Source organism: Scyliorhinus torazame, chromosome 12 (genome assembly GCF_047496885.1).
Source record: "Scyliorhinus torazame isolate Kashiwa2021f chromosome 12, sScyTor2.1, whole genome shotgun sequence".
NCBI classification, from domain to species: Eukaryota; Metazoa; Chordata; class Chondrichthyes; order Carcharhiniformes; family Scyliorhinidae; genus Scyliorhinus; species Scyliorhinus torazame.
In genome coordinates this window covers 66002912-66021900 of record NC_092718.1, presented here as the reverse complement: position 1 = coordinate 66021900, position 18989 = coordinate 66002912, and the positions used below count along the sequence as shown (strand labels likewise).

Below are 18989 nucleotides of genomic sequence, written 5' to 3'. Positions count from 1 at the left end.
CTCACCCTCCAATCAGGTACTGAGTTTCCCCTCGCTCTCTTTCATCCTCCAATCAGATATTGAGTTTCCTCTCTCTCACCCTCCAATCAGATACTGAGTTTCCCCTCTTTCTCTCTCTCACTGCTGGTAATGTGTGTCTTTTGCTGATTTGCTTTAATTCAATGTGTCATTTCTGGCCTTTCCTTGTTCCCTCAGCGACCTATGTAGGTAGAACAATAACACTACAGATCCACCCAAAATCTGTCAAAATGGCCAATAATTGCAGTAGCTTGAATCAGATTCTCCAATCACCAAAGGGTCAAAGTTCAGGTGGGGGTGCCATTATCCATTTATACCATGGCTACCAGCTGCCAATCACTGGCCAGGAAACCCTGGGAATGTTTTTTGTTTCTTCTTTTGCTACTGTCAGTTAAAAATTGGGTGGAACGTTTTTACTCACTGTTTGTTTGTCAGAGCCTTCATACTGGCTACTTGGCTCCGTGAACTGTTTCCTGAGGAGCCGGTTGCTGAGTTCTGGGTGATCCAGCAAAACATAAGATGAGAAACAGGCTCCATTCTCCAGCAGAAATCCTGCAATCTCTTCACTCCCTAGGACAGAGAGAAACTCTCTCCAATATAACAGTAACCATTTACCAAACAAACTCGTATTCTAGATAAAAAAAGACTGGAAAGCAATCTTCACCAAGAGATAGAACAGCAGTGGAGAGTATTTAAAACAGTGGATTTAGGAGAAATATGTTCTGCAGAAAGACAAGAATAAACTTGCCAATGACGAAACACCATGGGTGAACAAAGAGATGATGGTAAAGTTAGGAAGAGGCTGACACAAAATACTTGAACAACAGAAAGGCTGGTAAAAGGAAATACAAAGAGGTGACAAATAAATCACCCAACAACCAGGAAGGCAAAGGAACAGAAAAATTCCCCAGGGAGGGCCCACCATCCATGATTAATGAAAAAAGTTAAAGATAGTATCAAACTTAAAGAGAAAACATATAATTGGGCAAAGACAGGTGGCAGCTCAGAAGATTGGACAGAATATAAAGATCAGCAAAGAATGACAAAGCGGAGTCAGTGGTGTAGTAGTATTGCCGCTGGACGAGTAATTCAGGGACCCAGGGTAATACTCTGGAGGCCTGAGTTCGAATCCCACCAGGGCAGATGGTGGAATTTGAATTCAATAAATATCGGGTGGAATTAAAAGCCTAATGACGACCGTGAAGCCATTGTTGATTGTCATAAAACCCATCTGATTCACAAATGTCCTTGAGGGAAGGAAATCTGCCGTCCTTATCTGGCCTGGCCTATATGTGACTTCAGGCCCACAGCAATGTGGTTGACTCTTAAATGCCCTCAGGGATGGGCAATAAATGCTCCGCCAGCCAGCAATGGCCACATCCCAGAAATGAATTTTTTAAAAACATAAAGATTAAGAAGGGGGAAAAATTAGAGTCAAGAGAGAGATAGCCAGAAATATTAATGTGGATAGCAGGAGTTTTTATAGATATTTGAAAAAGAATAGAGTTAACACAATGAACACTGTTTCTGTAGCGAGTGCTCTGGGGAATTAATAATGGAAAGTAGGGAGATGGCGGATGAATTGAACAGGTATTTTGCATTAGTCTTCACTATAGAGAGCCTAGGTAACATCCCACAAAGAGCTGTAAATCAGGAAGTGGAAGGGAGGGAGGAACTCAGGAAAATTACAATCACCAGGGAAGTGGTATTGAGTTAAGTGTTGGGTCTGTGGGCTGACAAATCCCTGGTCCGGATGGACTTCACCCAAGGGTCTTACAAGTGGCTAGTGAGATAGTAGATACTTCGGTTTTAATTTTCCAAAATTCCCTAGATTTGAGAAATGTCCCATTAGATTATTTATTAACTCCTTTATTCAAAAAGGGGAGATAAAAAGCAGTAAACTATAGGTCAGTTAACTTAACATCTGTCAGAGGGAAAATGTTAGAAGTCATTATTATAGAAGTTATAGCAGAGCATTTGGAAAAATTCAAGGTAATCAGGCAGAGTCAACATGGTTTTGTGAAAGAGAAATCATGTCTAACCAACTTTTTTAAAGCACTTTGCAGGAGTCACATGTGCTGTGGATAAAGGGGAACTGGTGGATGTACTGCACTTAAATTTCCAGAAGGCATTTGAAAAGATGCCACTCAAAGGTTATTGAGGAAAATAAAGACTTACGGTGTAGGGAGTAACATATTGACTAGCTAACAGGAAATAGAGAGTGGGTCTTTTACTGAATGGCAGGATGTAATGAGTGGCATGCCATTGGGATCACTGCTGGTGCCTCAACCTTTTACAATTTATATAAATGACTTGAATGAAGGGACTGAATGTATGGTTGTGAAATTTGCTGATGACACAAAGAGAGGTAGGAAAGTAAATTGTGAAGGGGACGTAAGGAGGCTACAAAGGGACAAAGGCAGGCTATGTGAGTGAACAATGATCTGGCAAGCGGAGTATTAGGTGAAAAATGTGAAATTGTCCATTTTGGCTGGGAGAATTTAAAAAAAACATATTATCTAAATAGAGATATTTAGATGCAGAGCTCTGAGGTACAGAGGGATCTGGGTATCCTAGTGCATGAATCACAAAAGGTTAGAATGCATGTACAATACATTATTGTTTATTGTGAGGGGAATTGAGTACAAAAGTAAGGAGGTTATGTTCAGTTGTATAGGGCATTTGTGAGTCCACCTCTGGAGTATTATACACAGCATTGGTCTCCTTGTTTAAGGAAAGATGTAAACGCATTGGAAGCAGTTCAGAGAAGGCTAACTCAACTAATACCAGGTGGGGGTGCCTTATGAGGAAAGGTTGAACAGGCTAGGCTTGCATTCATTGGAGTTTAGAAGCAAAATAAACAATTTGATTGAAACTGTTAAGATCCTGAGGATGTGGTAAAAATCAGGTAGCGACCACTCCGACAATGAAATGTTCGAAAGGTTGAACAGTTACTTTGCCTCAGTACTTACCAGGAGACTGACAGGGTGGACATGACTTCAAAAGAAGAGATCACAAAAGGGATCAAGGAATTTAAGATAGAAAGGGGAAAAGATAATTGACAAACAAATTAAACTTAATAAACATAAAATTCCCACACATATTAATAGAAGTTACTGAGATAGCAAAGAGAGACAATGTTTGGAAAAGGACAGCTCATGTCATTTTTATATTTAAGAAGGGAAATAAGTCCAGAGAGTTGATGATTAATTAGCTTAATGTGGGTGTAGGAAAGACAACGGAATTTTAATTCAAAGATGCAATAGAGAAGCATTGAGCCCACGTACAACCATTCAACTTGCTGCTCGGTAGAGAGACGTGAATCCCCCACACCTAGAACAAAGCTGGTGATGCTCTTGCATCCCTGATACCCTGGGAGAAGATGTGATTCTCCACATACCTGTCTTCATGGCTGCGTACAAGGGCTGGCCTGTGATGATAGGGTGGTCCTGCACCTTCATCCCACAACTGTCAGTCTCTGCCTTGTACACACGCACTAAGAGCCTGACCACATCCAGGTGGCCTTGCTTACAAGCTGCAGCAAGCATCCAGTTCAACAGGTTCTTGTCATCACACAAACCTGGAAAAACACCACTTGCACAGTTATGGAATGATCAACAATAAAGTTCACTCACCATTTCCACTCTAAAACAGAGAAATTAAAGAAAAGAATGAGGTTATTCGTCCATTTTGTCTTCCCCATTCTTAGTTTTTCAATTGAAGCTGTTCACTCAAATTCAATTCCTCCCCTTTCCTTCCATTGATTTTCAAACATTTACCCAATTTCCTTTCATTTGACATTTGCTACCTGGAGGGTCAGTGAGACATGAGACATAAAATGGCAGGGGGATGGGAACCTATGCAAGGAGTCAGGGGAGTGGGAATCAAGGACAAGAATACAATCCAGAAAGGGGAATAAGAAAAGTGATAGGCAGAGGAATCAAGGGGCAGAATCAAACAGGACCACAGTGGAAAATAATGGGAATAGGTCAAGGAATGTTAAAAAGACAAGCCTTAAGGTTTTGTGCATTAATGTGCGGAACATTCGCAATAAAGTGGATAATTAATCATACAGATAGATGTAAACGGGTATGATATAATCGGGATTACAGAGACATGGCTGCATGATCAAGGATGGGGACTGAACTTTCAGAGATATTCAGTTTTTAGGAAGGACATTGCATCGCTGGTTAAAAAGAAAATTAACAAAATAGTGAGGTGTGGAATCTGTATGGATAGGACTGAGAAACACCAAGGGGCAAAAGACGTTAGTGAGTGGTGTATATAAACCCCCAAACTGTAGTGGTGATGTTGGGAACCCCATTAAATGGGAAATTAGAGATGCATGTGATAAAGGAACATCTGTAATTATGGGTGACTTTAATCTGCATTAGATTGGGCAAATCAAATTAGTAACAATACCATAGAGGAGGAATTCCTGGAGGGTATACGGGATGGTTTCCTGGAGCAATATGTAGAGGAACAAACTATAGAACAGGCCATCTTAGACTGAGTATTGCGTAATGAGAAGAAAATCATTGGCAATCTAGGGCAGCACGGTAGCACAAGTGGATAGCACTGTGGCTTCACAGCGCTAGAGTCCCAGGTTCAATTCCCCGCTGGGTCACTGTCTGTGCGGAGTCTGCACGTTCTCCCCGTGTCTGAGTGGGTTTCCTCCGGGTGCTCCGGTTTCCTCCCATAGCCCAAAGACGTGCAGGTTAGATGGATTGGCGATGATAAATTGTCCTTTGTGACCAAAAAGGTTACGAGGGGTTATTGGGTTACGGGGATAGGGTGGAAGTGAGGGCTTAAGTGGGTCGGTGGTGACTCGATGGGCCAAATGGCCTCCTTCTGCACTGTATGTTCTATGTTCTGTGAGGCCCCTTGGAGATGAGCAACCATTATATCATAGAATTCTTCATCAAGATTGGAGAGTGAAGTAATTTGTTCTAAGATGTGGATTCTGAATCTAAATAAAGGAAACAACAGTAGTATGAGGTGCGGGTTGGCTATGATGGATTGGGAAATGTTACTTAAAGAGATGACAGTGGATAGGCAATGGCAAACATACAAAGAGCACATGGCTGAACGGCAACAATTGTTTATTTCTGTCTGGCACAAAAATAAAATGGGAAAGATGGCTGAACCATGGCCTACAAGGGAAATTAGAGATAGTATTAGATTCAAGGAAGAGGCGCACAAATTGGCCAGAAAAACAGCAGACCTGAAAAGTGGAAGAATTTTAGAATTCAGCAAAGGAGGACCAAGGGATTGATTAAGAAGGGGAAAATAGGATACAAGAGTAAGCTCGCAGGAAACCTAAAAACTGACTGCAAAGTTTTCTATAGGTATGTGAAGAGAAAAAGATTGATGAAGACAAATCTAGGCCCCTTACAATGAGAAACAGGGGAATTTATAATGGGGATTAAATAAATGGCTGACCAACTAAATACATACTTTGGTGTTGTCTTCACAAAGGAGGACACAAATAACAGACTAGAAATGTTCATAGAATCATAGAATTTACAGTGCAGAAGGAGGCCATTCGGCCCATCAAGTCTGCACGGCCCTTTGAAAAAGCACCCTACCTAAGCCCACACCTCCACCCTATCCCCACAACCCAGTAACCCACCTAACCTTTTGGACACTAAGGACAATTTAGCCAATCCACCTCACCTGCACATCTTTGGACTGTGGGAAGAAACCTACGCAGACACGGGGAGAATGTGCAGACGCCGCACAGACAGTGACTCAAACCAGGATACGAACCTGGGACCCTGGAGCTGTGAAGCAACTGTGTTATCCATTGTGCCTCATGGCGCCAAGGACCCGGGTTTGATCCTAGCCCCAGGTCACTGTCCGCATGGAGTTTGCATGTGTCTGTGCGGGACTCACTCTCACAACCCAAAGATGTGCAGGGTAGGTAAATTGGCCACGCTAAATTGCCCCTTAATTCGAAAAAAAGAATTGGGTACTCTAAATAATTTTTTTAAAAAGTGATCGAAGGCCAATAAATCCCAGGGCCTGAAAATCTACATCTGAGTTCTTACGGAGGTAACGCTAGAAATAGTGGCTGCCTTGGTGGATTCTATAGACTCTGGAACCCTTCCTATAGGTTGGAGGGTAGCTAGTGTAACCCCACTATTTAAAAAGGTAGAGAGAAAATGAAATTATAAACCAGTAATCCTGACGTGGGCAGTGGGGAAAATTCTAGAGTCTTTTATCAAAGATTATGTCGCAGAGCACTTGGAAAATAGTGGCAGAATCAGATCTAAATAGCATGGATTCATGAAGGGGAAATCATGTTTGACAAATCTACTGGAATTCTTCGAGGATGTAAGTAATTGAATTGATTAAGAGGAGCCAGTGGATGTGGTTCATTTGGGCTTTCAGACATAGACCCACATAAGAGATTAGCATGTAAAATTAAAGTGCATGAGATTGGGGTGGTGCATTGAGATGGATGGAAAACTATTTGGCAGACAGGAAACGAAGACTAGGAATAAAAGGGTCATTTTCCAAATGGCAGGCAGTGACAAGTGGGATACCAAAAGAATCGGCGCTAGGACCCCAGCTATTCACAATATATATTAATGATTTAGATAAGGGAACTAAATGTAACATCTCCAGATTTGCAGACGACACAAAGCTGCGTGGGAGGGTGAGCTGTGAGAAGGATGTAGAGATGCTTCAGTACGATTTGGACAAGTTGAGTGAGTGGGCAAATGAATGGCAGATACAGTATAATGTGAATAAAAGTGAGATTATTCACTTTGGTAGCAAAAACAGGAAGGCAGACTATTATCTGAATGGCTATAAACTACGAGATGGGAATGTACAACGAGATTTGGATGGCCTCATTGAAGGTAAGCATGCAGACGGTGAAGAAGGCAAATAGTAGGTTGGTCTTCATAGCGAGAGGATTCGAGTACAGGAGCAGGGATGTCTTGCTGCAATTGTACAGCGCCTTGGTGAGGTCACACCTGGAATATTGTGTGCAGTTTTGGTCTCCTTATCTGAGGAAGGGTATTCTTGCGATAGAGGGAGTGCAGAGAAGGTTTACCAGACTGATTCCTGAAATTGCAGGATTAACGAATGAGGAGGGATTGAATCGGTTAGGATTGTATTCGCTGGAGTGCAGAAGAATGAGGGGGGAATCTCACAGAAATCCAAAAAATTCGAACAGGACTAAACAGAGTAGATGCAGGTAGGATGTTTCAGTTGGTGGATGTGTCCAGAACCAGGGGTCACAGTCTGAGGATACGGGGGAGACCATTTAGGATTCAGATGAGGAGAAATTTCTTCACCCAGAGAGTGGTCAGCCGGTGGAATTCACTACTATAGAAAGCAGTTGAGGACAAACCATTAGATGTTTTCAAGAAGGAGTTAGATGCAGCACTTTGGGAGAAGGGGATCGAAGGATATAGGGGGGAAGGCGGGATCAGGCTGTTGAGTTGGATGATCAGCCATGATCTTAATGAATGGCGGAGCAGGCTCGAAGGGCCGAATGGCCTCCTCCTACTCCTATTTTCTATATTTCTATGACCAATGATGGGAAGCAGAATCCACAGAGTGAATTTTCTGGCCCAGCTCAGAAAATAATCAGACAAGGGGCATGAGCAGAGCCCAATGTAATCCCACTGCCATAGCTTTTTCCCAGCAGCGGAAATGTTGGTGACTCGGCCGTCCACCTGGCAGCCAATTGAGCAGCTTAAGTGGCCAATTAAGGGTCACTTCCTGCCTTGGCTGCTGAGCTGCCAACTCTCTCATTGGGCTGGTAGCTCCTTGGGACAGGGGCCCTTGTAGCAGGCCCCTTAATTGGTTGCCGTCAGCAATCTGCTGCCCCGGATCCTGCCTGTCAGAAAAAACTTCAAAACTTGGTTGTGAAGAAGCCACTGAGACTCAAATACTTTCGTCAAGACCTTTTACTCCTCATCACAGTTTACTTCTCCATCCAAGAATGGCCTCCTCTCATTATTAAGACTGTGAGGTCAGTGGCAAAATTTATCCCTGTGAAACTCAAGTTGTTTGAAAAGGGAAAGGGTGACAGGATCTGGATATACGAAGGGAAATGGGACTCAGGGCTGTGCTTCCCCCTACTGAAAACATCCTTGGCAGGTTAGGGCGGGTGTGTAGTGCCCACCATACTACCTTCCCTGGCATCCCTCAAGCTCACCCCCGTAATAAGAGGGCTGGAGGAGCATCAAAATCAGGAGCCCACCTGCCATATTTAAATAAGTAATCAAGCATCAATCAGGCTTGTTATTGACCCTGATCATCTGCTGCCCAGGTCATGAATGTTTGGCAAGGGTAGTTGTGTGGGAGTGCGCAGTCCGAGTTTTAAATGAGGTTCTTCAGAGGACAGGTAGGAAGGGTGGGGTTTTATCTTCTGGATGTGCACTTGGCGGATTAAGATGCTGCACACACCCCCCATGTTGAATCCCCCTGCCCACCCATATTTTCTTCCTACCCACCTGCATCCTTAAACCCACTAGCCCCTACCCCAACCTCCCTAAACTGCCCAAAGCCTCTCTGACCAAAACCCCAGACTTGCGTATTTCCGGAGATTCATTGGGCCATCCTCTTGCTCCCTATTCCAGTCCTGGCAATGCCCAATAATGTGCCCTTGGCACTGTCAGGATGGATGTCAACTCCTGTGAGTGGGACTTCCTCCCCTGTGACTCTAAGGGGCAATTTATCATTGCCACCTCACCTGCCCATCTTTGGACTGTAAAAGGAAACCGGAGCACCTGGAGGAAACCCACACAGGCACGGGACGAACATGCAAACTCCACACAGTCATCCAAGGCTGGAATCGAACCCGGGTGCCTGATGCTATGAGGCAGCAATGCTAACCACTGTGCCAACGTGCTGCCCTAATGAGGGTAGGAGAGTGGGAGGGGTGAATTTATAGAATCCCTACAGTGCAGAAGAGCAGTCCAAAAGAGCATCCTACCGAGGCCCACTCCCCCAACCTATCCCAGTAACCCTATCTAACCTGCGCATCCTTGGACACGAAGGAGCAATTCAGAATGGCCAATCCGCCTAACCTCTGCATCTTTGGACTGTGGGAGGAAACCGGAGCACTCGGAGTAAACCCACGCAGACGCGGCGAGAAAGTGCAAACTCCACAGTCACTCGAGGCCGGAATTGAACCCGGGTCCCTGACGCGGTAAGGCAGCAGTGCTAACCACTGGGCCACTGTGGTTCAGAAGTGACAGAGCAATGATGTCATTAGTGCACAGGGGATTTTCAAGTTGGCAGGGAGGAGGTTTGGCGTGGTTTAAAAGACAAACCCCAAACCACAGCAAGCACTGAAGAGGCCAGGACAAGGTTTCCAAGATCACATGTGTGTAAACTCCTTGTGCGTTGAGACACCGCACCCTCACTGGCTCTTCAAGGAGTGACTGCGTTTCCCAGCCGCAGTCCCAGCTCCAGCCAACCTCTGTCTCTCTTTTGTATCCCCGCTCTCAGAGTCATTCTCAGCCCCCAGACCACGCTGAGGCTCCCTGGAATCCTACAAATATAACTTGCATTTATATGGTGTCTTGAGGGAATTGAAACTGAGTAGTGTGCTTCACAGGAGCATTACCTGACAACGTTTGATGTCACCCGTGTAAATAGATAGTTTGGGTTTAATCAAAGCAGCAGGCTTAATGAGGCATCTTAAAGGAGGTTAAAGTCCAGCAGGTTTGTTTGGAATCACTAGCTTTTGGAGCGCAGCTCCTTCATCAGGTGACTCGCCTGATGAAGGAGCGGTGCTCCGAAAGCTAGTGATTCCAAACAAACCTGCTGGACTATAACCTGGTGTTGTAAGACTTCTTACTGTGCCCACCCCAGTCCAACGCCGGCATCTCCACATCATCTTAAAGGAGGACAGAGAATAAAAAGACAGAGAGGTTTAGGGTGAGATTTTTCCACCTGTAGGCCCAAACAGTCTGAAGCTTTGTGATTCACTTTCACACACTGTCACTGATGTCAGTCCTGCTGGTTTTGGGTGTAAGACACGTCTGCAATATTTCAATCAGGTTAAAATGGCTCAATCTCAGTTTCCCTCCAGTCACACCTGCTCTCCAAATGTACCCTTCAATGAAATGTAATTGTTTCCAAGTTGCTTTATCCACTAAAATAACAACAATGACAGCAAACACCTTACCGGGAGTGGAATTCAGCAATATCTTGACCACCTCTTCATGACCCTCATGTGCAGCAATAATAACGGGGTTTGTGTCACTCAGCTCCTTTGACAGTTCCACACGTGCTTCCTGGAGTAGATACTCCACCATCTCTGAATCTCCATGTGAGGCTGTGATACCCAACAGCTGGTAAAGAGCAATGGCAAGAATTAGACCATCAAATGGCAATCTGCTGTGTCACACCAAGGCTGGATTCGGAGTATGGCTAATAAAGTGGGAGAAGGACTTCCCAAGACTCTGTGGGTCAGACCGCTTGCTGAATGCCCTGCTCCCCCTCCCTCTTCTCTCTGTCTCTGCTATTCTCTGGTGTATCAAACTAGTATTTCATTGTGCAAAGCAAGGTCTGCACATTCGGAGGAGAATGTGTCCAACGGGGAGCCTGAACAGTATTTTTAATTTAGAATCTTGCCTGTGTGAACTTTGAACTGAGAGTGTAACTTCCTCTGCCAACAGGGCACATTCCCATCCTGATTGCTGTCCAACTGGGGGTCATGATGTGCTGTGTAGCCCCCTCCCCCATGAGGTGATCCAATTTTCTTTTTAAATTTAGAGTACCCAATTAGTATTTTTGTTTCCAATTAAGGGGCAATTTAGCGTGGCCAATGCACCTAACCTGCACATCTTTGGGTTGTGGGGGTGAAACCCACGTAGACACAGGGAGAATATGCAAACTCTACACAGACAGTGATCCAGGGTCGGGATTCGAACCCGGGTCCTCAGCACCGTTGTCCCAGTGCTATCCACTGTGCCACCGTGCTGCCCAGGTGGTCCAATTTTTAAGCAATGATGTCACCAGAAAAAAAAGAAAAGAAAGAAAATCGCTTATTGTCACAAGTAGGCTCCAAATTAAGTTACTGTGAAAAGCCCCTAGTCGCCACATTCCGGCGCCTGTTCGTGGAGGCTGTTACAAGTTATTTGCATCCTCTTGTCCAAAAGGTCAGGTGGGTGTTTCTGAACAAATCACATAAAATTGGAGGTCCTAATCCCAACGGGACAGATCCACTCCCCATCCTAACCTCTCATATTACCCCATTATTGTTGCCATGGGAAATTGAAGCAAAGTTGTTCAATTTTCAATTTAAAGCACTTTTTTTAAAAAAAAAATATTTTTCTTGAAGTTTTCATTATTACATTGCATGGACGAAATGGTTATTATTTACAATTTACATGTTGTTCCTTTCCAGCAGCCCCTCTCCACCCCTCTTTGTCCCCCCCCCCCCCCCCCCCTGTTATTATGGTGGCCTATGTTAGCATTGGAGGCAGGGTTCCCCTTGCTCGCGAATTTGCGCACATCTCCTGCAGGTGCTGAGCGAGAACCAGTGCAAATTCTTGTACAAGTCCACCAGGAACCATCAGGTTCTGGCATCTTCCCCGCCTGCATGGGAGTTGATGCTCTCCATGACCTCTCCCAGTCCTATTGGTGCTTCCAGTTTCCTCCGTCTATCGTTCTCCCATGACTGGCATGTCCAGTCCATCAAAGAATCGTTTCACCCCGTGTCCCCGTCGAGGGTCTCGGAGGTGTAAAGTCCCCGGTAGAAGGCCTCAAAAGCTTTGTTGATCTTTTTTGCTTAGGCTACCAGTCCGCCTCTGCTGACCTTTACCGTGGCTATTTCCCCTGTGGCTGCCTGCTTTCTCAGCTGGTGAGCCAGCAGGCGGCTAGCCTTAGCTCCCTGTTCGTAAAAGGCCCCCTGTGTCTGGCAGAGTTGGTGTACTGCCTTCCTGGTGGGTAGCAGGTTAAAGTCCATTTGTAACTTTTCCTCTCCGCCAGAAACTCTACAGTCGGGGCCTTGGAGGACCTTCTGCGACCTCCAAGTTGGAGTCAATCAGTTGCTGCCTAGCTGCCCTCGCTTCCCTGCATCTACGAACCTTGTTGACTATAATTCCTCCCCTAATCACCGCCTTCAGTGCCTCCCAGAACATGGAAGGTGAGAATTCCCCATTCCGGTTGTTTGTAACGTACACGCCTACGGCTTGTGATGTTTTCTGGCAGAAGGCCTTGTTGGCCAAGAGCTCCGTATCCAATCTCCATGTGGAGCATTGGGCACAGCCTGTCTCCAACCTCACATCCAGGTAATGTGGAACGTGGTCAGCGTTTACAATCGCAGAGAATTCCGCCCTGACTATTTTTGGAAGCACCGATTTCCTCACTGCAAAGAAGTCGATTCGGGTGTAGACCTTATGTCCTGGTGAGAGGAAAGAGAATTCCTTCTCACCTGGGTGCAGGAACCACAATGGGTCCACTCCCCCACCTGCTCCGTAAATGTTCCCAGTTCCCTAGCCATGCCTGTCGTTTTCCCCATTCTGGGATTTGATCGGTCCGCCACTGGGTCCAGTACACAGCTGCTTATGGCTGCTTATGGTGCCGTCTTGTTCCTTCAACCCAAACCTGACCTGCTGAAGCTAATCTAAAGCCCTTCCTTTCCTTATCATTATGCTCCCATCCATGGTCTCCCTTCACCCCTCTGTTCCCCTTTCTACCCTCCCCCACCCCCTCTCTTGCTGTAGCAGGAATTTCTCTTCTGATCCCCTTACTGAGAATTTTATTTTTTCCAGTTTCAGGAAGTCGGCCAGGTCTCAGAACCACTCTTAAGGCGCTGGGTGGCGCTACCGACCTCCAGCCCAGCAGACGTCTCCACCTGGTGATCAGCGAGGCGAAGGACTGGGTGTCTGCTCCGTTCCCTGTCCAGGGCTCTGGGAGCTCTGACACCCCGAAGACCGCCACAGATGGGCACGGCGCCATCTCAACCCCCAGGACCCTGAACATAACCTCGAAAAAGGTTGTCCAGAACTCCCAGAGTCTGGGGCAAGACCAGAACATGTGGGTGTGATTGGCCAGGCCTCCCTGATACCGCTCGCACCTATCCTCCACCTCCAGGAAGAACCTGCTCATGTGTGTCTTAGTAAAGTGCACTCTGTGCAACACCTTGAGCTGCATCAGGCTTAACCTGGTGAAAGAGGAGGTGGAGTTGATCCTGCGCAGCACCTCGATCCAGAGTCCTCCCCCTATCTCCATCCCCATTTCCTCCCCCCATTTTCATCTGGTCTCGTTCAGTGGGGTCCTGACCTTTTCTATGAATCGTCCGTAGATATCGCCACATTTGTCATCCCCTAATCAGTCCAGCTCTACCATTGTATCCAGGAATGTGTGTCCGGGTCTCTGGGGGGAATGTTTTTGTCTCCTTTCCGACCAAGTCACACAGCTGCAGGTACCTGAGCTCGTTCCCTTTCGGGAATTGAAACCGCTCTGTGAGTTCCTCCAGGGTTGTCAGTCTGTCGTCCATGTACATGTCCTTTGCTCTCAGTGTCCCCTGTCCCAGCCGGTGTGAACCTGTGGTTGTTGCAAATGGGGGCCTCTATGGACATCTCGCCAAACTTGAAATGGCGCCTGAAAGGGTTCCATGTCCTTAGTATGGCCACTACCACCGGACTCCTGAATTGTGTATGCGGGAGAGGGGCTGGGAGTGGTGCGGTGGCCAGCGCTCAGAGAGAGGTCTCCGTGCAGGAGGCCTCCTCCAATCAGGCCCAGTCCACCTCCGGTTCCCTCAGCCACTCCCTCATCCTCTCCGCGTTTGCTGCCCAGTGCTAGAGTAGGAGGTTCAGTACGGCTAGGCCTCCCACGTGTTGCCCCCACTGTAAGATGGTCATCCCCCCCCAGATGAAGGCCATGGTTAACTTGTCGACTGGTGAATTTGGGATGAAGATTGGGAGTGATTTGAATACGAAGAGGAACCTAGGCAGCACATTCATTTTGAACGTCTGTACCCTTCCCCTCACGAAAGAGGGAGTGAGTCCCATCGTTGCAGGTCCCTCTTCACCTCCTCCACCAGGCTGGAGGCTTGTCCAGGTGTGGGCCACTTGGATTCCCAGGTACCTGAACTTGTTTTGGGTCACTTTAAATGGTAGTTCTTCCAGCTCCACTCCTCATTCCCGGGGATTCATGGGGAGATTTTGCTCTTTCCCAGGTGGAGATTGTAACCTGAGAGGGTGTCGAACACCCTGACAAGACAAGTCCTGTTATCTGTCCCATGCTGGCTAGAGGGTTCGACATGTAGAGGAGCAGGTTGTCTGCATAGAGTGAGACTCTATGCTGTCTGCTCCCTCTCCGAATACCCATCCACCACTCTGCCAATCTAAGGGCGATGGCCAGTGACTTGATTGTTAATGTGAACAGGAGTAGGGATAGTGGGCATCCCTGCCTCGTTCCCCTGTGCAGCCGAAAGTATTTGGAGCTGATGGCGTTTGTCCATAAGCTCGCCATAAGAGCGTTGTACAGGAACTTCACCCATACGGTGAACCCTGTTCCAAACCCAAACCATTCAATGTACCTCCATGAGATTCCTCCATTCTACTCAATCAAAGTCTTTTTCAGTGTCCAGGGAGACGATCACCTCTGGTGCCCTCTCCCCGCATGGGATCATTATTATATTCAGCAGGCACCTGATGTTTGCTGTTGACTGTCTGCCCTTGACAAACCCGGTCTGATCTTCTGTGATCACTTCTGGCAGGCAGCTCTCCAGGCGCCTTGCCAGTGCTTTCGCCAGTGTTTAAGAGGGAGATGGGTCTATAAGATCCACACTCTTGTCGGCTCTTTGTCCTTTTTGGGATCAGTGAGATTGAGGCCTGAGCCAGCATTAGTGGCAGGGCCTCCTTGACAGTGAGTTGTTGAACATCTCCTGCAAGTGCAGGGCCAGCGCTGCTGAGAATTATGTGTAAAGGTCTACTGCAGACCTACCTGGGCCCGGCGTTTTCCTGGAATTAATGCATTCCACGATTTCGCCCAGCTCTAGCGGTGCTTCCAGCCCTTGTTTCCTGTCCTCTCCCAACACCGTTATATCCAGTCTGACGAGCAACTGTTCCATCCACGAGACCCCCTCTGGGGGTTGAAAGGTGTATAGCCCTTGGTGGAAGTGTGCAACGGCCTTGTTAACCGCATTTGGGTCTGCTACCATCCTACCATTTCTGTCCCTAACATGCACTACCCCTTTTGCACCCCCCCGCCCACCATGATAAGTTGATGAGTGTCAAGGTCTGGGATTTTGGCCATCGCTTTTTTGATAAGTTCAGCATCGTCCCAGTTTGGGGCGTATGTATTTACCAAGACTTCCAAGGTCCCACTGACCATAATGTATCGTTCCCCCCCCCCCGCACCCCCACCCCCCACCTCCGGTCCGCCACTGCGCTTATCACCGCGAATGAAACTGTCCTGTCGGTTAGTATGACCACACCCCTTGTCCTGGTGTCGAAATATGAATGAAACGTTTGTCCCACTTAGCTTTTCCTCACCCACAATCGGTCCTTCTCTCTTCGGTGTGTCTCCCGGAGGAAGGTTGCATCCACCCTCAGACTCTGGAGATGGGCGAGGACCCTGGATCTCACCAGCCCATTGTGGCCCCGTACGTTCCATGTTACAATCCGGATGGTTGGGAGGGGGGTTGTGCACAGTAGGGATTCTATGAGCTGCTGAGCAAACCTGAGTCTCCTGAGGCAACGTTGCTCAGCGATGTTATTGATGTGTGCTGGGGGTTGGGGGGGGGGGGGGGGGGGGGGGGGGGTGGAAAAGGCGGCAGCTGATTTTGGTGTCCTCTCTCTTGTCCAGCTCCCTTGCTGCAGTGGGAGCTGAAAGCTGGGGGATGCAGATCGAGCTGACTGATGTCGAAAAAGATTGGGAATCATCTCAAAAGCAGCAAAAACAGACTCTCAGAACAAATTCTGTCAGCAAATACCTTTCACATAGACAAAGAGAAGCTGCCATCCTCCAGTTTTTAAAGGCTTTGCAACCTGTTTGTTTCACAGAGCCTCTGTCCCCACTGTACCCTCACCTTCTTAAACCAGGTGAGTTTCACACAGCTCAGGAAACTGAGATGCTGGATTATATTTACATTTCATTATTGTAGCGTCCTGCAAGGCAGGCGACCACCAAGTAGATCAACGAATAAACAGTTTATTAAGGCAGTAACTATTTCCAGAGAGTGGCGTAAAGGCTACCTTACTCCATGGCTCCAAACTCCAAACTGGCAAAGAAAACCCGCACTCAGCCCCAGGATTTGCACGCTCCGGCCTGACTGGTCGAATGGGTCACATGACTCCCCAAGGAACCCCCCCCCCCCAATATAAAGGGGCCCACTACCACACTGCCTAGTTACAAATTCTGTGGTGGCTGTTTCTATTCCACACCCAAACAACCACCAATTATAGGTGGAAGTGAACACCTGCACTCCGCACTCACAGGTTAATATTCTTCCCAATATCCCCAGATCATCAAAACAGCCTCATGGATTACCAACCAGGAATATAATCGCTTTGTTACCACATAATACTGTACATATATATAGTATAGAACATGATCATAAACCTGATGCTATGGAAAGTGTAAATAGGAAACTGGGGAAATCATACAACATGAGACCACTTGGCCCACCAAACTGATTCCAGTTCTTTCAAAGAGCTATCCAGGTGCATCATTCCCACGCCCTTTTCCCCCCCCAAGAATAGCCAATTTCTCCCTGATGGGCACAGGTCAGCCATGCGGGAGATTTATGCTTCTTCTCAGAGTCTTGCTACATTATTCCCCCTCCAGCGGTCACAGCAGACACCCATTGGCCATCACGGTGGCACAGTATTTAGCACTGCTGCCTCACAGCGTTAGGAACCCTGGTTCAATTCCATCCTCGGGTAACCGTGTGGCGTTTGCATGTTGGCCCCGTGTCTGCGTGGGGTTCCTCCGGGTGCTCGATTACCTCCAACAATTCAAAGATGTGCAATTAGGTGGACTGGCCATGCTAAACTGCCCTTTGTGTCAAAAGGTTAGGTGGGATGACGGGATGGGGTGGGGGCGTGGGCCTAAGTAGGGTGCTCTTTCCAAGGGTTGGTGCAGATAGAAATGAAATTAAATGAAAATCGCTTATTGTCACAAGTAGGCTTCAAATGAAGTTACTGTGGAAAGCCCCTAGTCACCACATTCCGGCATCTGTTCGGGGAGGCTGGTACTGGAATTGAACCGTGCTGCTGACCTGCCTTGGTCTGCTTTCAAAGCCAGTGATTTAGCCCTGTGCTAAACCAGCCCCTCTTCAATGGGCTGAATGGCCTCCTTCTATGAGGTTGGGTGGACTGGCCATGCTAAATTGCCCCTTGATGTGCAGGTTAAGCCATGGTGGTAGGGTGGGGTGGACGGGGGAATGGACATGGGTAGAGTGCTCTTTCAGAGGGTTGGTACAGACTCGATGGGCCGAATGGCCTCCTTCTGCACCGTAGGGATGCTATGAATCAATTTTCAGCTTCATTTAAGGACTAGTTTAAATTCTCACCTTCTCCACTTTGCAGTTTGTCTCCAAACACAACCTGGTGAGCTGCTGGGCTCTTTCCAGCTCTCCCGCTCTGTACGCTGCCTCAATGTTCTCCAGGGCTGGGCACTGACCCAAAGACAGGCTCTTCAGCTCTGACTGCTTGCTTCCCATAGTCTCAGGAACCATCTCTGTAAATAAAGGCATTGTTCAGATCATCAAAATCATGTTGTCCGTTACAGCTTATGATGTCAGACTCTATGATATAATGAATAATTTATTCCTTTTCTGTGTTTAGCAACATGGCTTGCAGGCTGTGACACATTTGTATTTTCATCACTGCAGGTTCGGATTTAAATCCAACCAGAACTGAGAGAGTTACCTGTAATGAAGTGTAAGTGTCTCAGTGGGCACCTCTCTCAAACTCTGCACTGTCACAAATCTGTCACGCTATTTTTCTGTATTGGATGGCCAGAAATTTCCTCTAAATAAATAATGAGAATACGGAAGCCTTTGGTCCCCACCACAATCGTAGTTCCCAATCCACTGAATCTATCCCTCTCCCTGGAAAATGTCAAAGGATGAACCACACTGTTTTTAACCCTGGTGTTCTACATCTCCACAATCACAAAGACTGCCTCTTTCTACCTCTGTAACATTTCCCACCTCCAATCTTGCATTAGCTCTTTGACTTATCCACCACTATGTTACCTCCAGACTGGACTTTCACAATGGTCGCCTGGCTGGCCTCACACCTTCTGGCCTCCTCAAACTTGAGCCCATGTCCTAACTTGCACCAAATCCTGCTCATCCCATCATTTCGCTGACCGATAGTGGTCTTGACTTCACAATTCGTGTCCTATATTTCAAATTCCCTCAGTGCACCTCCTTCCTCTGTAACCTCCTGCCACTCAGTAACCTCCTACCACTCCGTAACCTCCTGCCACTCCGTAACCTCCCAACTCTCCCATCTTCTTTCTCAGATGATCTATCTTCCTTCTTCATTGCGAGGAGGGTGATGTTGGGCATCTTTTCAATACGGCATCTGGATAGGATGACGCACTGCACGCCATCAGGCCCATTCCGCCACAAAATACGGCGCGAAACACAGGTTCCATAATTATTGAGGTCAGGGTCAGAAGATTGAGTGTATTTTCCCGCTGGTCTCCGCAGAATGAATTAATCCACGTTCCCGTCCCCGCCTCAGGACCTAGGCCAGGATTCGCCGGTTGCTAGACGCAGGATTCGTGATGGAGTGGAGAATCCCACATCGGGCCAAAATCAGGATTTATGTTGGGCGGCTGTGGGAGCTGCCTCTGCATTTTCTAGGAAGCACATGGGAACCAACAGGCAGACTGATTTTAAAAACCTACCGTCAGGAAAACACCTGCTACCCTGAGTTTATGGATCCCTGCAGAGCTATAAAAATAAACATTCTGAATCTCCCCTTTGAAACTGCCTTGACCTGTCAATCAAGAAATTTTCAGCAGGCAAT

At 47.1% G+C, this 18989-nt stretch overlaps 1 protein-coding gene across 1 annotated transcript in view; it reads right to left on the bottom strand.

Moving 5' to 3' along the window:
- lrrk1 (leucine-rich repeat kinase 1) overlaps positions 1 to 18989 on the bottom strand; it is a 246870-nt gene that overhangs the window by 163777 nt on the left and 64104 nt on the right. The window contains exons 3-6 of the mRNA XM_072468809.1: positions 17519 to 17685; positions 10175 to 10340; positions 3419 to 3598; positions 440 to 588 (exon numbers count right to left, since the gene is read on the bottom strand). Coding sequence (XP_072324910.1) covers positions 440 to 588; positions 3419 to 3598; positions 10175 to 10340; positions 17519 to 17685 — 662 coding nt within the window. The remainder of the gene's footprint in view (positions 1 to 439; positions 589 to 3418; positions 3599 to 10174; positions 10341 to 17518; positions 17686 to 18989) is intronic.